Source organism: Pituophis catenifer, unplaced genomic scaffold, assembly GCF_029215685.1.
Source record: "Pituophis catenifer annectens isolate HBS135680 unplaced genomic scaffold, rPitCat1.0.hap2 SCAF_3, whole genome shotgun sequence".
Taxonomy (NCBI): Eukaryota; Metazoa; Chordata; class Lepidosauria; order Squamata; family Colubridae; genus Pituophis; species Pituophis catenifer.
Window position 1 is genome coordinate 104,501,382 of NW_027256883.1, and position 19,149 is coordinate 104,520,530.

The 19,149-nt window shown below is 39.3% G+C and overlaps 1 protein-coding gene across 1 annotated transcript in view; it reads right to left on the reverse strand.

Annotated features, from left to right (window-relative positions):
• Positions 1–19,149, reverse strand: part of SUCO (SUN domain containing ossification factor) — a 257,495-nt gene that overhangs the window by 180,531 nt on the left and 57,815 nt on the right. Inside the window, exons 8-9 of the mRNA XM_070940885.1 lie at positions 7,441–7,565; positions 6,939–7,006 (exon numbers count right to left, since the gene is read on the reverse strand). Coding sequence (XP_070796986.1) covers positions 6,939–7,006; positions 7,441–7,565 — 193 coding nt within the window. The remainder of the gene's footprint in view (positions 1–6,938; positions 7,007–7,440; positions 7,566–19,149) is intronic.

A 19,149-nucleotide genomic window follows, 5' to 3' on the forward strand; every position in this document is an offset into this window, starting at 1 on the left:
TAAAATTCTTCTGCTTTTTCAACAGTATTTAGTTGGTATCTTTCTCCTTGATATCTCAATATTATGCCAACTGGGACATCCCACCTGAATGAGATGTTTTGTTTCTTTAGCTCAGTCACCAAAAATCCGAATTTCTTTCTATCTTTTAATATCTTGGGCGGCAACTCTTTATATATCCAGATCTTTCTTCCATACAATTGTAGAGTGGAATTAAAAGATTTTTGCACAATATCATTTCTTATTTCTTTATCTGTAAAATAAATCACCACATCTCTAGGCAATTGCCTTTGCTTTGCAGTCCAAGAATTTACTCTATAGGCCTTGTCGATCTTACAAGATACCTCCTAAGGATGAACCTTTAAAATCCCGGCCAGAACTTCAGCAGATATTTTTCTTAAATCATCTCTATTATTTTCCTGTAACCCTCTCATTCTAACCGCAAATTCTGTAAGCCTGTATTGCATCATTGTAACTTCTTTTTCAATCCCTTGTTTTATATTTTCTGCATTGTAAGTCTCTTGATCAACTTCCTTTTTAGACTTTACTTCAGAGCTATTGTCTTGAATATTTATCAAATCATTTTCCATTCTTTGTATTTTATTGTTCAAATTATAAATCTTATCATCAACTTCCTCCATTTTAGACTCTAATAACTTGATATTTGTATCCATCTTTATAATTATTTCTGAAAAAGCATTAGTCACTGTTACAATCTTTCGTTGTAAGTTATCATACTTTAATTGTATGAATTCTTTAATTTCCTGCCTAAATTTTTCAAAATTCTGGTTCACAATCTCGTCATGTCTTGCCATTTCCTTCAAAACAAATTCTTTTAAATTAAAACCATTCTTCTGAGTCTGTAAACTCGAAACTTGTTAACATAATTGTAAATGGGGGAAACCCCCCCCCCCCCGCTGCTTGTTTGTCTGGCTTTGTTAATTTTAACGCCATCCTGCCACACAAACTCTTTTTAAAGAAAGAGGACTTCTCTCCAAACAAGATCAATATCAAATCTCCAAGAAAAAAAGAAACTTAGAATAGAAATTTTTCTTTTCTCTATTCTAGCCAGCACTGTTTGTTCCGCTACTTTGTAACTTGTTACGGAAGGACTTTCACTTTCGGCTACTTCTCAAGCCTCAGCGGTCGCCATTTTAAGCTTTTTTTTTTCCTTCACTTAGAAACGCTTATAAAATCGTTAAAAATACTTGCAATTTAGGGTCCCAAGTCCAGATCTCATCCTCTTTAATTAAACAATCTGTTGTTTTTCGTTGAAAGGTTTGATCTCGTTGCCTGGCTCTGCAAAAGGCAGAGGTCTCCCGAAGCCCGGAGCAGTAGCGAAGGAAATAGGGAGCCTCATCCTGCTTCGTCCCCAAGAGTAAAAGAAAAACTCTGGGGACTTCGCAGAGGGCTCTACCTGCCCTCGCCTGCTCTATCTCACATTTCCTTATGGAAATGGAGTTTTTCGAGCCGCCTTTCAGTTGTAAAGGCGGTTTACGGGCGACGGGGCTGGCGGTCCCAAGGGACCGTCTGACAGCGATGGAAGTCAAACCGGAAGCCAGGTCCTCGTACTTTTGACCAGTCTTCGCACTTATGACTGGTCATCATTTATGCCCATTGTAGCATTCTTAACAACCGTGTCACTCATTTCACAACTGCTTCTTTTCACCATGGTGACAAGATAGGGCAAAAACGTAAAATGTGAGGATAGTCGTAAATTCGAGATCTGGTCAAAAGTGCGAGGACCAATCAAAAATAACTTTTTCAGCCCTCTGAGTAGTCCATGTGCACAAAAGGACTACCCAGAGGGCTGAAAAAAGTGATTTCTGACAGGTCCTCGTACTTTTGACCAGTCTTCGCACTTATGACTGGTCATCATTTATGCCCATTGTAGCATTCTTAACAACCGTGTCACTCATTTCACAACTGCTTCTTTTCACCATGGTGACAAGATAGGGAAAAAACGTAAAATGTGAGGATAGTCGTAAGTTCGAGGACTGGTCAAAAGTGCGAGTAACGGTCAAAAGTGCGAGGACCAGTCAGAAATAACTTTTTCAGCCCTCTGAGTAGTCCATATGCACAAAAGGACTACCCAGAGGGCTGAAAAAAGTGATTTCTGACAGGTCCTCACACTTTTGACCGGTCTTCGCACTTATGACTGGTCATCATTTATGCCCATTGTAGCATTCTTAACAACCATGTCACTCATTTCACAACTGCTGCTCTTCATCATAGTGACAAGATAGGACAAAAACGTAAAATGTGAGGACAGTCGTAAGTTCGAGGACTGGTCAAAACTGCGAGGACCAGTCAGAAATAACTTTTTCAGCTCTCTGAGTAGTCCATATGCATAAAAGGATACAGCAATAGAGAGGGATGAACGAAGGGAAGGGAAATTAGAGTAGGAGTGAGGGTAAGAGAGGGAGGAAGAGAGGAGGAGAAGGAGAAAGGAAGAGGAAGTAGGGAGGAGAAAAAGAGGGGGAGGAAGAGAAAGTAAGAAGGAAAGAAAAGAGAGAGGTGGTAGGTTTGAGGAGAAAGATTGCTGTACAATAAAAAAGATGAAAGGGAAGAAAGCCAACCCCAAACAAATATAAAGATATTAAGATAAAGAATGAATTGTTAAACTTTAAAGAATAAAAGAGAACAAATAGGAATAAATAGCAATAATTAGAAACACACATACAAACATACAATGTAATTTCTTTGAACAGAGTATTTGGCCGGTTCACAAATTTAAACAGTGTTTAGTCATTTCAATTAAATTTACAATTTCTATATTTCCTTTTTGCCATATTTATTCCTCATCTATTTTTGTAAAAAACCAATATTACCCTTCATCCTCATCTCTAATCTTAATCAAATTCAATTTTTCCCTTCTATTCTATATTATACCCCTTTCCATTGTCATCTATTTTTATATCCATCCTCACATTGGTTAATTATGTAATATTACAGTTGTTTAATATAAATTCAACATTTTAATATAAATCAATTAGTTATATAACTACCTTTTTTGCATATTAATCAATATGAACATGAATATTCCAATTATTTCCATGCAATCCAATTTCTTACAAATTAATTAATTATATTTACCAATAATAATAAACCAAATAATTTCCCCCGTATATTCCTCCAAACCACAACTTAATCATTTCTGCTTTCAACACAATATACAATTAATAGTATCTCAATTATTACAATTTCCTAGTTAAATAGAGCTTTTTTCCTTTTGTGTTTTAAAATCTTGAACTCTCCTCTTTTTCCCTAAATTTCCCATTGTTTGCACCTACCTTTTTTGGTGAGGAAAAAGAAATCTGCCTGCCTAATTTTCCAACGTTGCAGCAACAGCAAAGCCAACAGCCTGCTTTACTTTCAGTTTCATTTTTCAGCATAGCTAGGGGGAAAAAAATCTGCTCCAGCAAGCAGCAGAGCCCTGAGCAAAACAGCTGAGAGTCGGGAGCCGATCTAATCAAGGGCTAATTAGCCTATGCTGAAGCTCCGCGGGCCAATAAAATTACAAAAAAACACCGAACCATTTGTTAAATTGCTGGCTCGCTCGCCCCTCGCCCACCACTATTTATTGGCAATAAATAGTGGTGCGGAGGGGCGGGGCAAGCCAGCAATTTAACAAACGGTTCGGCCGAATCCCCTAGAACCGGAAAAATCCCACCACTGGTTATAGGGCGGCCCTTTGAAGCCCCGCGGCAAGAATTTAAACAGTTTTTTTTCTTCTAGCCATCAGCTGGGACTCAGAAGGCAGCAATAGATTGGGAGTGGGCGGGGTAAGCGAACGGCCGGCGATCCAACAGAGCAGAGAGTGAGGGTGAGTGAAGGCGTGGGGGGGGCGAGAGAGGGCTTTGGCAACCCCTGTGAAATGGCCGTTCGACCCCCAAAGGGGTCGCGATCCCCAGGTTGAGAACCGCTGGTTTACACTAACATTGGAAGTATTGACAAGGATTATTCGGAAGGATACGCAAATTAAAGGATTGGAAATTAAAAGAGAAATTTATAAACTTCAGGCCTTCACAGATGACTTAGTTTTCATCCTGGAGGAACCACTGCAATCAGGCCTGAGACTTATGGAGGTATTGGAGGAATATGGAGTAGCCACCAGATTAAAAGTAAATAAGGAAAAAACTAAAATGATAGCCAAGAATATGACAAATAAACAGAAAGACGACTTGACTAAGGAAATAAGCATTCAGTTAGTGAAATAAGTGAAATATCTAGGAATTTACTTAACTGCAAAGTGTGTAACGATCAAGGAGAATAACTATACTAAACTAAAAAACCAAATAAAGGTAGACTTGGAGAGATGGAAGAACTTGCAACTCTCCTTTATGGGCAGAATAGCCGCAATAAAAATGAATATTCTGCCAATGAACTTTTTATTTCAAAACATACCTATAAAATTAGAGAAAAAATATTTTGGAAATTTGAATATAATAATGTTGAAATTTATACGGCAAGGAAAGAAACCAAGAATCAAATTGAAATTACTGCAAGACTCAAAAGAAAGAAGAGGGTTTTGTCTGCCCGACTGGGAATTGTACTATCAAGCTGCAACAATTACTTGGGTTAAAGAGTGGATAACTTTAAGGAACAAGAGATTACTAACACTAGAGGGCCATCATATTCAAATAGGGTGGCATGAATTTCTCTGATATGGAAGACACACAACACATCAATATTTTCAAAGGCCCTATATACGACATGCTCTATTGGTGATATGGAACAAAATCAAACAACAGAATTATATGAAAACACCGGTCTGGCTCTCCACCCTAGATGCGCTGGTACACCCAAATCTAATCAACTTGGGGAAAATTGTCTCATACATGGATATACTAAACGAAGAAGGGGAATTGAAAACTAGACTAGAATTAAAAGAGCAAGGGGTGGAATTCGAGTGGTGGTCATACCTAGAAATTCAATCATGTTATGAGAAGGATTTGAAAATGTGAGGTATTAATAGAGAATTAATGACACTAGATAAATTTTTATTGGGGACAGATGAGAAATTGATAAAGGTAATCTATAAATATCTACTAGATTATAAAATGGAGGAAGAACAAGTCAAAGAGACAATGGTGGTATGGGCCAAAAATTTTGGGTACAATATTGAATTGGAAAAGTGACAAAAACTATGGGAAAGAAACAGGAAATTAGTGCTGCCACATCATACAAGGAGAATTTATATAAAATGTTTTATAGATGGCATCTTCCTCCGGCAAGATTGGCTAAAATGTTTAGTAATATATCCCTGAAATGCTGGAAATGCAATCAAGTACCAGGCACGTATTAGCACATGTGGTGGACATGCAAAAAAGGAAAGGAATTTTGACAACGGATCCAGATGTGGTTAGAAAAAATGGTTGGACAAGGATTAAAATTCAAACCAGAATTATTTTTATTAGGAATCATAACAGAGGGCCATTGTAAAGGGTCAACTTATTTAATACTACACATTATAACAGCAGGGAGAATGGTATATGCCCAATAATCGAAAAGTGAAAATATACCTTTAGAAAGGGAGATAATAAAATATTAGTTTGCACAGAAATGGATAGATTGACATTAGAATTAAAAAACCAAGGAGAGACAGAATATCATGATGTATGGAATAGATTTTACCAATGGTTGGAACTGAGAGGTGGGAGTTGGAACAGAAAATAATCAGGATTTGTAGACCCGAAAGGTGATGTAATATATGTAAATATAAACGAGTATATTGGGCAGAATAATTGTAGATAATCAGTAATGTATGATGAGTATATATGATATTTGTTTTATATTTTAGTGTATATGGCGGATTTAATGCCAGGATGGTTGCACTGTGTCCAATATTTTAATATGAAATGAATAAAAATTTATAATAAAAAAAGAAATTATGGCCACTCATATATGGGGGATGGCTAAAGAAATTATACTGAGAAATTGAATATTATTATTCAAGATATGAAGGAATAGCTTTTGAAAATGTATAACTTATCTATCATAGAAAAAGCAATATTCTCCATGAATCTAAGAATGAAGCAATATGTACTACTTTGGCAGAAATTTTCTAATGTTACAATATTTTATGTTCAAGTATAACATTATCTGATATTTGTTAATAAACCAGTCACTATTGATGTCTAATATATAAAGTGGTTTTTTATTTATTTATTTTGGTTTGTTGATCCATGCTGGACAATGGATAGTTGAAAAATACCAAAAACAAGTTCACTGGTTGTAGGAAGGCATTAGATTGTACTAACTATGTTAACCACTTGGAATAACCTTAGGAAAACAGAAATCCCAAAACATATACTCATGCAAACTGTATGCAGAACAGTAAGACATAGTTCCAGCAAAATATGGCAAAAGAGCAGATTTCAACTCAGCAAAGGAGTGAGACAAAGCTGTTTGTTGTTGTTTTTTTATTATTCATTAAATCCATATGCTGAATTAAGAGAGGCTGAATATGTTTTTAAAATTAAAGGAAGAAACTTCAATAATGTGCACTAAGCTGATACATTATTTTGATAGCTGAAAATGCTCTCCAAGCTGCAATAATGAAAGCAAGAAGCACAGTGGAAAAAATATAAGTATCACATTTTAGACATTTTATCCACAGACATAGCTTCCTTGAGAAATCCATAATGCTGGGCAATATTGAAAGAAATAAAAGGGTTATTAGCAACAAGTTGGATGGACTCAATCAGCAATGGGCACACCATTAGGGGACCTGAAGGGTGAGACTGGGGATAGATCGTACTCAAGATGGTCTCATAATCTGGCTTTTTAAGTGTTGATATAAATTGGACAGCATATAATCAATAATGAATAATGCATACCATATGCTTATGATGCTTAACACTGTTTCTTGAAATCTTTTTTTACTTTTGCAAAATAAATTCTTCACTTGAGAGTCACTTTACTGAAAATGTACTTACCAGATTTTAGTACTGCATGGATTTAGCATATAAAGGTCCATATTTTCTATTAATATTGCTGATGTACTCTATTACAAATGAGAACATAATTCATTAGCAGAAACTGTTTGTAGTGTAGTTAATTATTTTTTGGCTTTTTGGTAGAATGTATCATTACACATATGTATACATACAAACTCAGATACAATTAATGGCAGAATTACAAAGGGTGCACAATTTTATTTTTTATTTCAACATAAAATCATCTCTGCAAGTTGTTTAGGATATTTTTTTGGCTTGTACTATCACTGCTCAATGAAACTAATGCTGTTCTTTACTTCTGACAAATGATAGGCTGATTTATTCTACAAGCAGCAGTGGAAACCTCTTACAACGTTGATCGGAAATTAAACTTATTTGTACCATAAAATATTTCAAATTTGATTGCAGTTAAAGAAACAAATGAACCCACATTCAGCAGTTTTCTAAAAATATAAACTATCGCATTGTTAGGTGTTATTACCTTTGCTTCTGGGTTAGCTGCCAGTATTTTGGCACCACATTCAACTGAAGCATAGTTATTTCTATTTTTTTGGACTTTTTTTGTAATATGTTGCCCTCCATTGGAAGAAAGATGCATTGACTGACCTGCATACCAGACAAAAATGTACCAGAGAATTAGTATGAAACATTTTAAATCTTTATTACCAAACATTGAAGCTAAAGCAACTCATAAAAATTAACATTGATACTAATAATTTATCAACAGTAATTTTCATACCATATTATCAGCTACCTGTAATTATTCTGAAGTCTCTTTTATTTTATTAAATGTTAATACCATATTAGTTTTAACAGATATAGTGATGATACTATATAAAAGGATTTATAAAATCTCAATTGTTATTTAAAGCTATTATTCAGCCAAAGGAATTGCAATAAAGGTCAGTCATGAGATACAAGTAATAGGACAGGGGTGTCAAATTGGCACTCCAAGGGCCAGATGCGTCACGCGCAGGCCACACCTACCCCGGCTCTGAAATGGAAAAAATGTTACGATACATTGCAATATGTCACGTGACATGATTCAGTTTGACACCCGTGTAATAGGGTATCCTATCAGAAGTTTACAAAAGACTGAAAATACTGGGGATAAAAACTGTTCCCAGAAGCCCTGTTTTCTACTACTGAAATATTCATATTCCTGGTGGATACATTTTTTCTTTAAAAGTTTAAGTATGGTATTTTTCGGAGTATAAGACACAGACGCAGCTTAGTTTTTGGAGAGGAAAATAGGAAAAAAATCTGTCTACCAGGTATTCATCTGGCTCAGTGGTTCTCAACCTTCCTAATGCCACGACCCTTTAATACAGTTCCTCATGTTGTGGTGACCCCCAACCAGGGGTGGATTCTAAATTTTTTTACTACCAGTTCTGTGGGCGTGGCTTATTTTGTGGGCGTGGCTTGGAGGTCATGTGACTGGGTGGGCATGCGAAAAAAGTCATTTCTGACAGGTCCTCATACTTTTGACTGGTCCTCACACTTATGACCATCCTCACATTTATGCCCGTGCAGCATTCTTAACATGTCACTCATTTCACAACTGCTTCTCTTCAGCATGGTGATAAGATAGGGCAAAAAACGTAAAATGTGAGGACAGTCCTAAGTTCGAGGACTGGTCAAAAGTGCGAGGACCAATCAAAAATAACTTTTTCAGCCCTCTGAGTAGTCCATATGCACAAAAGGACTACCCAGAGGGCTGAAAAAAGTGATTTCTGACAGGTCCTCACACTTTTGACCGGTCTTCGCACTTATGACTGGTCATCATTTATGCCCATTGTAGCATTCTTAACAACCATGTCATTCATTTCACAACTGCTTCTCTTCACCATGGTGACAAGATAGGGCAAAAACGTAAAATGTGAGGACAGTCATAAGTTCGAGGACTGGTCAAAACTGCGAGGACCAGTCAGAAATAACTTTTTCAGCTCTCTGAGTAGTCCATATGCATAAAAGGATACAGCAATAGAGAGGGATGAAGGAAGGGAAGGGAAATTAGAGTAGGAGTGAGGGTAAGAGAGGGAAGAAGGAGAAAGGAAGAGGAAGTAGGGAGGAGAAAAAGAGGGGGAGGAAGAGAAAGTAAGAAGGAAAGAAAAGAGAGAGGTGGTAGGTTTGAGGAGAAAGATTGCTGTACAATAAAAAAGATGAAAGGGAAGAAAGCCAACCCCAAACAAATATAAAGATATTAAGATAAAGAATGAATTGTTAAACTTTAAAGAATAAAAGAGAACAAATAGGAATAAATAACAATAATTAGAAACACACATACAAACATACAATGTAATTTCTTTGAACAGAGTATTTGGCCGGTTCACAAATTTAAACAGTGTTTAGTCATTTCAATTAAATTTACAATTTCTATATTTCCTTTTTGCCATATTTATTCCTCATCTATTTTTGTAAAAAACCAATATTACCCTTCATCCTCATCTCTAATCTTAATCAAATTCAATTTTTCCCTTCTATTCTATATTATACCCCTTCCCATTGTCATCTATTTTTATATCCATCCTCACATTGGTTAATTATGTAATATTACAGTTGTTTAATATAAATTCAACATTTTAATATAAATCAATTAGTTATATAACTACCTTTTTTGCATATTAATCAATATGAACATGAATATTCCAATTATTTCCATGCAATCCAATTTCTTACAAATCAATTAATTATATTTACCAATAATAATAAACCAAATAATTTCCCCCGTATATTCCTCCAAACCACAACTTAATCATTTCTGCTTTCAACACAATATACAATTAATAGTATCTCAATTATTACAATTTCCTAGTTAAATAGAGCTTTTTTCCTTTTGTGTTTTAAAATCTTGAACTCTCCTCTTTTTCCCTAAATTTCCCATTGTTTGCACCTACCTTTTTTGGTGAGGAAAAAGAAATCTGCCTGCCTAATTTTCCAACGTTGCAGCAACAGCAAAGCCAACAGCCTGCTTTACTTTCAGTTTCGTTTTTCAGCATAGCTAGGGGGAAAAAAATCTGCTCCAGCAAGCAGCAGAGCCCTGAGCAAAACAGCTGAGAGTCGGGAGCCGATCTAATCAAGGGCTAATTAGCCTATGCTGAAGCTCCGCGGGCCAATAAAATTACAAAAAAACACTGAACCATTTGTTAAATTGCTGGCTCGCTCGCCCCTCGCCCACCACTATTTATTGGCAATAAATAGTGGTGCGGAGGGGCGGGGCAAGCCAGCAATTTAACAAACGATTTGGCCGAACCCCCTAGAACCGGCAGAATCCCACCACTGGCTATATGGCGGCCCTTTGAAGCCCCGCGGCAAGAATTTAAACAGTTTTTTTCCTCTAGTCATCAGCTGGGACTCAGGAGGCAGCAATAGATTGGGAGTGGGCGGGGTAAGCAAACGGCCGGCGATCCAACAGAGCAGAGAGTGAGGGTGAGTGAAGGCGTGGAGGGGGGCGAGAGAGGGCTTTGGCGACCCCTGTGAAATGGCCATTCGACCCCCAAAGGGGTCACGACCCCCAGGTTGAGAACTGCTGATCTGCCTAGTGTCCTTAGTCTGGTCAGATTCAGCACATTAGTTTGCTGGTTTTGAGCGCACACACGCTTTTTATCCCCTACTTGGGGATAAAAAACAGCTTCTAAAGCACAGCTAATCTTTGGAGAGAGAAGCAATGAGAAAAGCAGGCAAAGCTCGGAAGATTGCTTCACTCACTAACGCCTCGTTAGGGCTGAAAAACAGCTTCTAAAGCACAGCTGAGAGTCGGAGGGAGCAGGCAAAGCGCAAAGATCGCTTCACTTGCTAGTGCCTCCTTAGGGCTGAAAAAAAGCTTCGAAAAAGCTATATTCAGAGTATAAGATGCACCCAAATTTTCAGCCTCTTTTGGGGGGGGGAGAAATGTGTTTTATACTCTGAAAAATATGGTACATCACAGTTCACTACTTTGTAGAAGTCTGTTTTTAAGAAACATATATGCTACTCTTATATTTTATTGTACTAAACTTATTTATTCTTTACTCAGAAATGATGGTACATAAATCTTTCTAAAATAAACCAGTAATTTTCAAGGGAAGGAAGGTAACATCAGAATCTGAACAAATTACTGATACCTATTATTTATTTAAATGTCTTCTTTATCTTGCCATTCCACAGAGTCATCAAACCAGAATCAGATTATCTCCTAATGACCATTTAGTTTCTCTCAACTATGACTGTCCTTCAAATATTGGAAGATTGCTTTTTCTGTCTCCCTTCAGCCTTCATTTCATGCTAAACATACTAGTTTTTAAGTTGTTCACAGAATTTATTCTCCAAATTCTCAGTTTTTGTTGTTCTCCATACTCCATCGTTTGCTTTGATCTCAACATTGTTGATGCAATCCAATACTGGCTGATGCTTAAATTATGATCTAGATTCCTAGCTCTTTCTTACATGTGCTGTAGCTGAGCCAAATACCACTTGACATATAACTGTATCTGACTTTTCTGGAATGCAGAACCTTACATTTCTTGCCATTTATTGGGAAATACTCAATCTTCAAGTCTCGCAAGAACCTTTTGAACCTTGACCCTGACTTCTGATTCTCCTAGCAAACCTTCCCAGCTTTGTGTCATCTATATATCTTCTGAGCATCTTTTCAATGTCCTCATTCAAGGATATAAAGACTCTGATCAATAGGCTTATTAAAGAGAAGTTAATTAAGCTGTAATGAATTCTAATAATTGTTATGTATCAAATATAAGTCCTAGTTATAATGAAATTATTCAAATTCTTGTACTTTTTTCTCCTGCTCATGAATCTACTTTTTTCTGGGCAGGAGGGAAGGTGTCTATTATTTCTTGTAGTAACAAGCTATTCTTCTTTCATGCTTTTTGCCTCTGAATTTTTGAGAACTGCCTTTCATAGCCACTATACAAGTACCACTGATATTCAATGGGGTCATCAGGTACTCTGCATGATAAAAACATGAACAGAGTAAAGGACAACAGTAAAGGAGGAAACAGTCCTATTAGTAATGCAGAACTGTTGAAAAAGCAAAAATGCCACTTCAAGATCATCAGAGACACCGAAAGCACAATGGGAATCAAGCAAGAGAAGTTGTAATTAAAGACAAGAAATAACTTATAATGAATAAAAACAAAATTCTACCGGTAGCCTTCATTGACAATAACTGGGACTGGAAACTGTCGCTAAGCAACATGGTTATAAAATACATCACATGACTATACCTACTTATGACAGTTCCAGTTGCTATCATTAAGCAAATCCCACATGGTCACAGCATCCCATGATCACATGCTCACCATTTGTGATCTCCTACTGGCTTCCCCACATATTTTGCTTGTCAGAAGCTGGCAGCAAAGCTTGAAAATGGTGATCATGTGTCTATGGCAGGGGTGTCAAACTCAAGGCCCGCAGGCCGGGTGTTTAGATCTGGTCCATAGGGCCACCATGAAACCACGAAGGACCAGCCCGCAGTGCCTCTGCCAGCAAAAACGGAGTGTCAGGGTTCCAAGGAACACCCCAACAAAATAAAGCTCTGAGTCCTGAGGTTCCTCAAAGTTCCAATTTATTAGAGATGTCATGTTGGCACATCTTGGAAAACCTGAATCTGAAAGCTTCCAGGTTTCCCCCACCCAGCTAAGAGTTCACAGCCCTGCCCAACACCCACAAGTTCATCACATTGTCCAATCAACTCTTCACACTCCCCCAGATACAATCTTCATGCAGTCTGCATCAGACGCGAGCAAAACTCCTTGAGTACGGAATGTTGTTATGACTAACTTTCTACCGCTCCAACAACCTCCTCCCAACTTCCCCAGCTAAAATATGTGGCAGTTTAGAAGCAAAAAGAAAATTGTTTTTTAAAACTGACATGCTTCCCCCCCCCTCAGGAAAGGAACGCATCCTGGGAAAAGACTGAAGTCAGGGGTTAACACAATTAGCACATCAACCCTCTCCCCACCCCCCAGGAGGACCCTTAGGCTTATCAGGGAATTTATCATGAAATTGCCTAACTAAGGTGTCTGCCTGAACATCCCAACTCTTCACCCACGTGGCTTCAGACAAGGGGTACTCCTTCCAATGAACCAAATATTGCAAATGTCCCCTCTATAATCTGGAGTGCAAAATTTTCTTCACCTCATGAGTCTCACCCTGCACCACAATCGGCTTTGGGGGAGCAGCAGGTTGAGGTCTCAATTTAGATCCCACAGCAGGCTTTAACAACCTGCAATGGAAAACAGGATGAATTTTTCCCAGTATGTGGGGGAGATTTAACTGTACAGTCACTGGGTTAATCACTTTCACTATGGGGAAGGGACCTAAATATTTCGGTCCTAACTTCTTACTCTTCAACCTCAAACGTAAGTATTTGGTGGAAAGATACACACGATCTCCCACCCGAAAGGGGGGTTGGAGAGATCGGTGTTTGTCTGCTTGCTTTTTGTATGCTTCGGCCGCTTCATTCAGGGCTATTTTTGATATTCTCCCAGCCTTTCTTTAATGACTCCATCCATTCATTCAGAGTCATGGAAGAAGGCTGTTCTCTCAGCAGTTCTGGCATAGGGATGAACTCCATGCTGCTCATAATCTGAAAAGGGGTCAGTCCTGTACTACTATGCACCGCATTACTGTAAGCCACTTCTGCGAGAGGAAGCAAGTCAGCCCAATTATCTTGCTGGTAATCTTCATAACATCTGATGTACTGTTCCACCATGGCATTAGCATCTTCCGCGGCTCCGTTCGTACTCGGATGGAAAGCCGAGCTAAGCCCCTGAGATGGACCTCAGGAACTCTCTCCAGAACTTAGTGGTGAACTGAACTCCTCGATTGGAGATAACCTGTCGTGGAACTCCATGCAGCCGGTAGATCTGTTTGACAAACATCTTGGCTAATCTCTTAGCCGAGGGAAGTCCAGAACAAGGAATAAAATGGGCCTGTTAGGAGAACAGGTCTATCACAGCCCATATTACAGTATTTCCACCACTTTCCGAAAGCTCTACTATAAAGTCCATAGCTATGTCTTTCCACGGGCAGCTGGGCTCAGCTACCTGTTGAAACAAACCGGGAGGTTTTCCCGGTCTTGTCTTACTGCTGGCACATGTGGCACAACTTCTTACATAGTCCTCCACATCAATTTTCATGTTTGGCCACCAAAACTACCATTTAATCAGATGAACGGTCTTTAGAAATCCAAAGTGACCTGCCAATTGAGAATCATGGCTACGCTGGAGCACCAGGAGTCTCATGCTGTTGGGGAAGTAAATTTTCGAACCTTTCCAAGCTAGTCCATCACGGGTCGTCAAAGTGTCTCGATTGTCGGCTAGCCATGGATCAGTAGATAGTGCTGTCTTCAAGTCAGCAGTTAGCTTCCCATCGATGGGATCAGTCCGCCTGCTGGCCTGACTCCGGGTAGTGACTTGCGCTGCACTCTGCATGTCCAGAATGATGACATGGATGACGTCCTCCCTGTGGCTGTTATATTGGAGTCTCCTTGAGAGGGCTTCTGCAAGCAGGTTCTTCCCCCCTGGGATGTATTTCAGCCTGAAATCAAACTGCTTGAAGTATTGCACCCAGCGGACCTGTTTCGGGGAGAGCCGTCTTGGGGTCTTTAAGGCTTCAACGTTTTTATGGTCTGACCATACCTCAAAGGGGATCTCGACTCCTTCTAGGAAGTGCCACCATGATAGAACAGCCGAATGAACAGCAAAGGCTTCCTTCTCCCATACTGCCCATCTCCGCTCAGTGTCTGTGAGTTTTTTGGACACATAAGCGCAAGGAAGCAGCCTCCCTTGAGGGTCTTCCTGGAGGAGCACTGCTGCCACTGCAATGTCGCTGGCGTCAGCCTGGACAATGAACTGCCTATCTGGGTCCAGGTGCTGAAGGATGGGCTCCTCTGCAAACAGCCGTTTCAATTTTTCAAACGCTTTTTGACAGTTTAGCGTCCAAGCTAACAGCTGCGTTGACTGCGGCTTTATAGGGGAGGGTCCCGTCCTTAGCCGTTCAGTAAGCGGCAGGGCCACTTCTGCGAAGGCTGGGATTAATTGCCGGTAGAAGTTAGCAAATCCCAGGAAACTTTGCAGCTGTTTCCTGGTGTGAGGGGCCTGCCAGTCAAGTACGACTCGCACTTTCCCGGGCCCTCTATGCCTTCCTTCGACACTCGGTAGCTCAGATAGTCCAGAGAAGTTTTGTGAAACTCACATTTGGATAGCTTCGCATAAAGTTTTGCAGCTAACAGTTTCTTTAGTACTTGTCGGACTAGTTTCACATGTTCTTCTAATGTCTCACTGAATATGAGGATGTCATCCAAGTAGACTAGAACCCCCTTGTATAAATGTTCATGCAGCACTTCGTTAATCAATGGCATGAATACCGCAGGGACTCCTTGGAGACCAAAAGGCATGACTTTGAATTGGAAGCTACCTAATGAGCAGTTGAAAGCAGTCTTCCACTCATCCCCTTCCTTTATGCGCACCCTGTAGTAGGCTTCCCTCTCTCAAATCAAGTTTAGTAAACACTTTGCCTTTTGAAAGGTAGTTCAGTAGATCTTTCATGAGGGGAAGGGGGTGTTTTCCACGCATACAGCACCCATAAAAATCCATGCAGAGCCTCATCCCCCCATCTTTCTTTTCCTTAAACAGCATCAGGGCGGCTACTCTGGATTTTGCAGGTTGGATGAACCCTCGGGCTAGGTTAGTATCGATGTACTTCCTCAGCTCAGCCATTTCTTCTGGGATCATTGAGTACATCTTTGGTTTAGAGAGTTTGGCCCCGGGCTCGATCTCAATCGCACAGTCAGTGTGGCGATGAGGGGGAAGAATGTTGCATTCCTCCTCACTGAATGCTTCAGCAAGGTCCCTGTATTCCTTGGGGATCTGGGGAGTCCCAGGTAGGACTTCGGTGGCATAGTGGCTGCCTCTCGTTGGTGGGGCCCGAGGGCTCGTCTCAGTGGGTTCGGCTTCAGGAGGGATGGGCGGCAAAGGCCCCACCCCTATAATGACTTTTCGGTAGCCATCCTCCCATTTGATTGTAGGGGCCCGTTTGTCTAGCCAGGCCAGTCCCAGGATGACTGACTCTGCCATTTTTGGGGCTACTGTGAATCGAATGAGTTCTGTGGATCCCTTGTTCCAATCTGACAAATTCAGTGTCCCGTGTAGCAGGGATGCCACCTTTTAAGGTCCCATCTACTTGCTGAAAGCATATGGGGCGGCTTAAGAGGTGTCTTTATGCCTAGCTGCTCAACAATGGGGGAGCTAATTAAGCAATGGGTGTCTATTACTGCTGCTACCTCTCCAATCCCAGTCTCTGGCACTCTCAGCTTTACTATGACCACAAAGGGGTGGATGGTCCCACTTACCAGCGGGTCGTCTTTGTCACTGCTACTGCTGGCCGGCCCAGTGTTAGGATATGGTTTGAGCCTAACTATGTTGTCCAGGCAATATAAGTGTACTGTTACTTTATCTGTATATGTATTATGTGGCTTTAATGCTGAGTCATGCTGTAATCACATAATTACTGGTTGTAAGAATATTTAAGCAAGGTACTGCAACGTCTTCAGTTGCTGCTATGATATGCTGTTGAGAGGTTGCTGCTATGATATGCTGTTGTGAGGAAGCTGCAAAGCCATGCTGCCATTGTGTATGAAGCTGTGATGATAAGCTACCATTGAGAGGAGTTGTTATCTGTTATTATCATTGGATGGATCTGCAACCATCGTGGTTTGTGAACCAGAGTGAGTTTGTTATTCTAACCAACTACTGTTTGTTGAGTAAGAAGATTCTGTAACTACTGGACTGATTTACTGGCAAAGACTTGGAATTTGTTTAAAGACTATGAGACTGTTTTTCTACTATAAAGTAAGCTTTTGATAAACCAGTTTGCATATCTCTTATTCATTGCTCTCAGCAACGTTTCTCTGTGCAATCTACTCTGCTGGTTGGTAACACAACAACAATAACCTTAACATTGGTTATGGGCCCAGAGCCAACCATAACTAACTAGGATTGTTAAAAGCCAAACTGAGAGTTAATGTGAATAGAACAAACTGTGTTTGTGATAAACAATCCAAGTGAAAATGGCACTAGAACAAGCAGCAAATTTTTCCATGATAACCCGGCTGGATGGAACAAACTATGTATCCTGGTCTGCAAAATGTAGTCTACTTCTGCGTAGAGAAGGACTGTGGGGCATAGTTAATAATCCACCGGATGTAACAGCATGGGATCCTGCCGATGAGGAAGATGAGAAGAAAATAGCCAAGTTTAACAGAGACAATGAACGAGCTCTTTGCATTATTGGACTAACACTGGGTGACCAGCAGCTTGTCCATATTCGTGGCGAAGAGTCTGCTGCTAGGTGTTGGACCAAGTTGAAGAGACTATATGTTCGTGACTCTGTGGGTGCTCATATTTATCTCACAAGAAGATTATTTAAACAACATCTTCTTAGAGGTGGAGATATGATGGCTCATTTGGAATCCATGACCAGAATTTTCCAGGAGCTGCATGAAAAAGAACTTATTTTCTCAGAACTACAACAAGTTTATATAATTCTTTCTTCATTGGACAATAGTTATGATGACTATGTTTCTTCGTTAGAGGTTTTGTCCAGAGATGAACTGACATTGGCTGGCATAACCGGTAGGTTATTGGAAGAATTCAAAAGAAGACAAGAAAGCGATTAGTTGAGAGTGCAACAGCCAAAAGAAGAAGAAAAAATGTACTCAACTGCCTATATTGTAAAACGTAGTTTTGCCTGTGGGGCTAAAGGGCATATAGCTAAGTATTGTAAGAATAAGAAAATGTCTGTTAGGAACAATACTAGACCCAAGAAGGGTTGTAATTTAGCTATATCAAGTTCAACCACTGATGGTAACCAGGATTGTTGGGTTGTTGACAGTGGTGCTTCTCAATTTCTAGAAATAGAAATATTTTTGTTAAAATGGAGAAGAGTAACCAATATGTTAAACTAGCAAATGGCTGGAAGGTTAAGGTAGCTGGAGAGGGTGTTGCTCGTTGGTCATTTAATAACGAACCATTGCCTATGTTATATATTCCTGGGTTAAAATTCAATTTATTGTCTGTTAAATCATTACTGAAATTTGGGTTTACAGTAACATTTAAAAATGAGAAATGCTTTATTGAGAAAGATGGCAAAGTTGTTACTGCAAGTTTAGAAAATGATTTATTTGTTTTAAGGGATAACCCAGTATTGGTGGCTAAATCTAAGTCTGTTTATAAGAATGTTAAACCACATGATGAATGTATTCATCTGTTACACCGGAGACTTGGGCATTTAAATTTCAGGACGTTAAAGCAAACAGTTCAGTTATCTGAAGGGATAAAACTACAAGCATGTAGTAAATATCTAAATTGCAATGCCTGTAGTCAGCAGAAAAGTAGGGTTACACCAGCAAACCGTGTTAATGGTTTTAAAACCACAAATCCATTAGAGGTAGTGTTTATAGACCTAATTGGACCCAAGAAACCTAGCATAGGAGGTGCCTGCTATATTCTGAGCATAGTAGACCATTATTCAAGATACGGATTCTGTTATCTTATGAAAACAAAATGTGAAACATTCCAGCATATTAACAACTGGCTGCGTTTTGTAGAAAGGAAACAGAAATTTAAAGTTAAATGCTTAGTGACTGATAATGGTACAGAATTTACCAACCGTAGATTGGAAAAGTTTTTGCAGGATGCAGGGATCCAACATAAACGGTCTGCTCCGTACAGACCAGAACACAATTCGTTTATTGAAAGACGAGGTCAGACATTACAAGCCATGACTAGAACAATGTTGGCAGATTCTGGTTTGCCTGAAAATTTATGGGGTGAGGCTGTTATGTGTGCTAACCATGTGTTAAACAACGTGGTTCATTCCTCTACAGGAGAAATACCATTCACCTTATGGCATGGGAGGAAACCAAATCTTAGTTACTTACACACATTTGGAACCCCAGCTTGGGTACATATTCCATCTAGTTTAAGGAGAAAGGATCAACAGAGAGCCAGAAAAATGTTTTTCGTTGGCTATGAATCAAATCATAGATCTTTTAGATTTTGGGCACAAGGAACTACTAGTGTTTACTCTAGTGCAAGTGCTAAATTTTTAGAGCACGAAGGATGGGATAAACTAGATTATAGATTATAGACGTGATAATACTGTTAGTATAAAGCATAATATTCCTGAT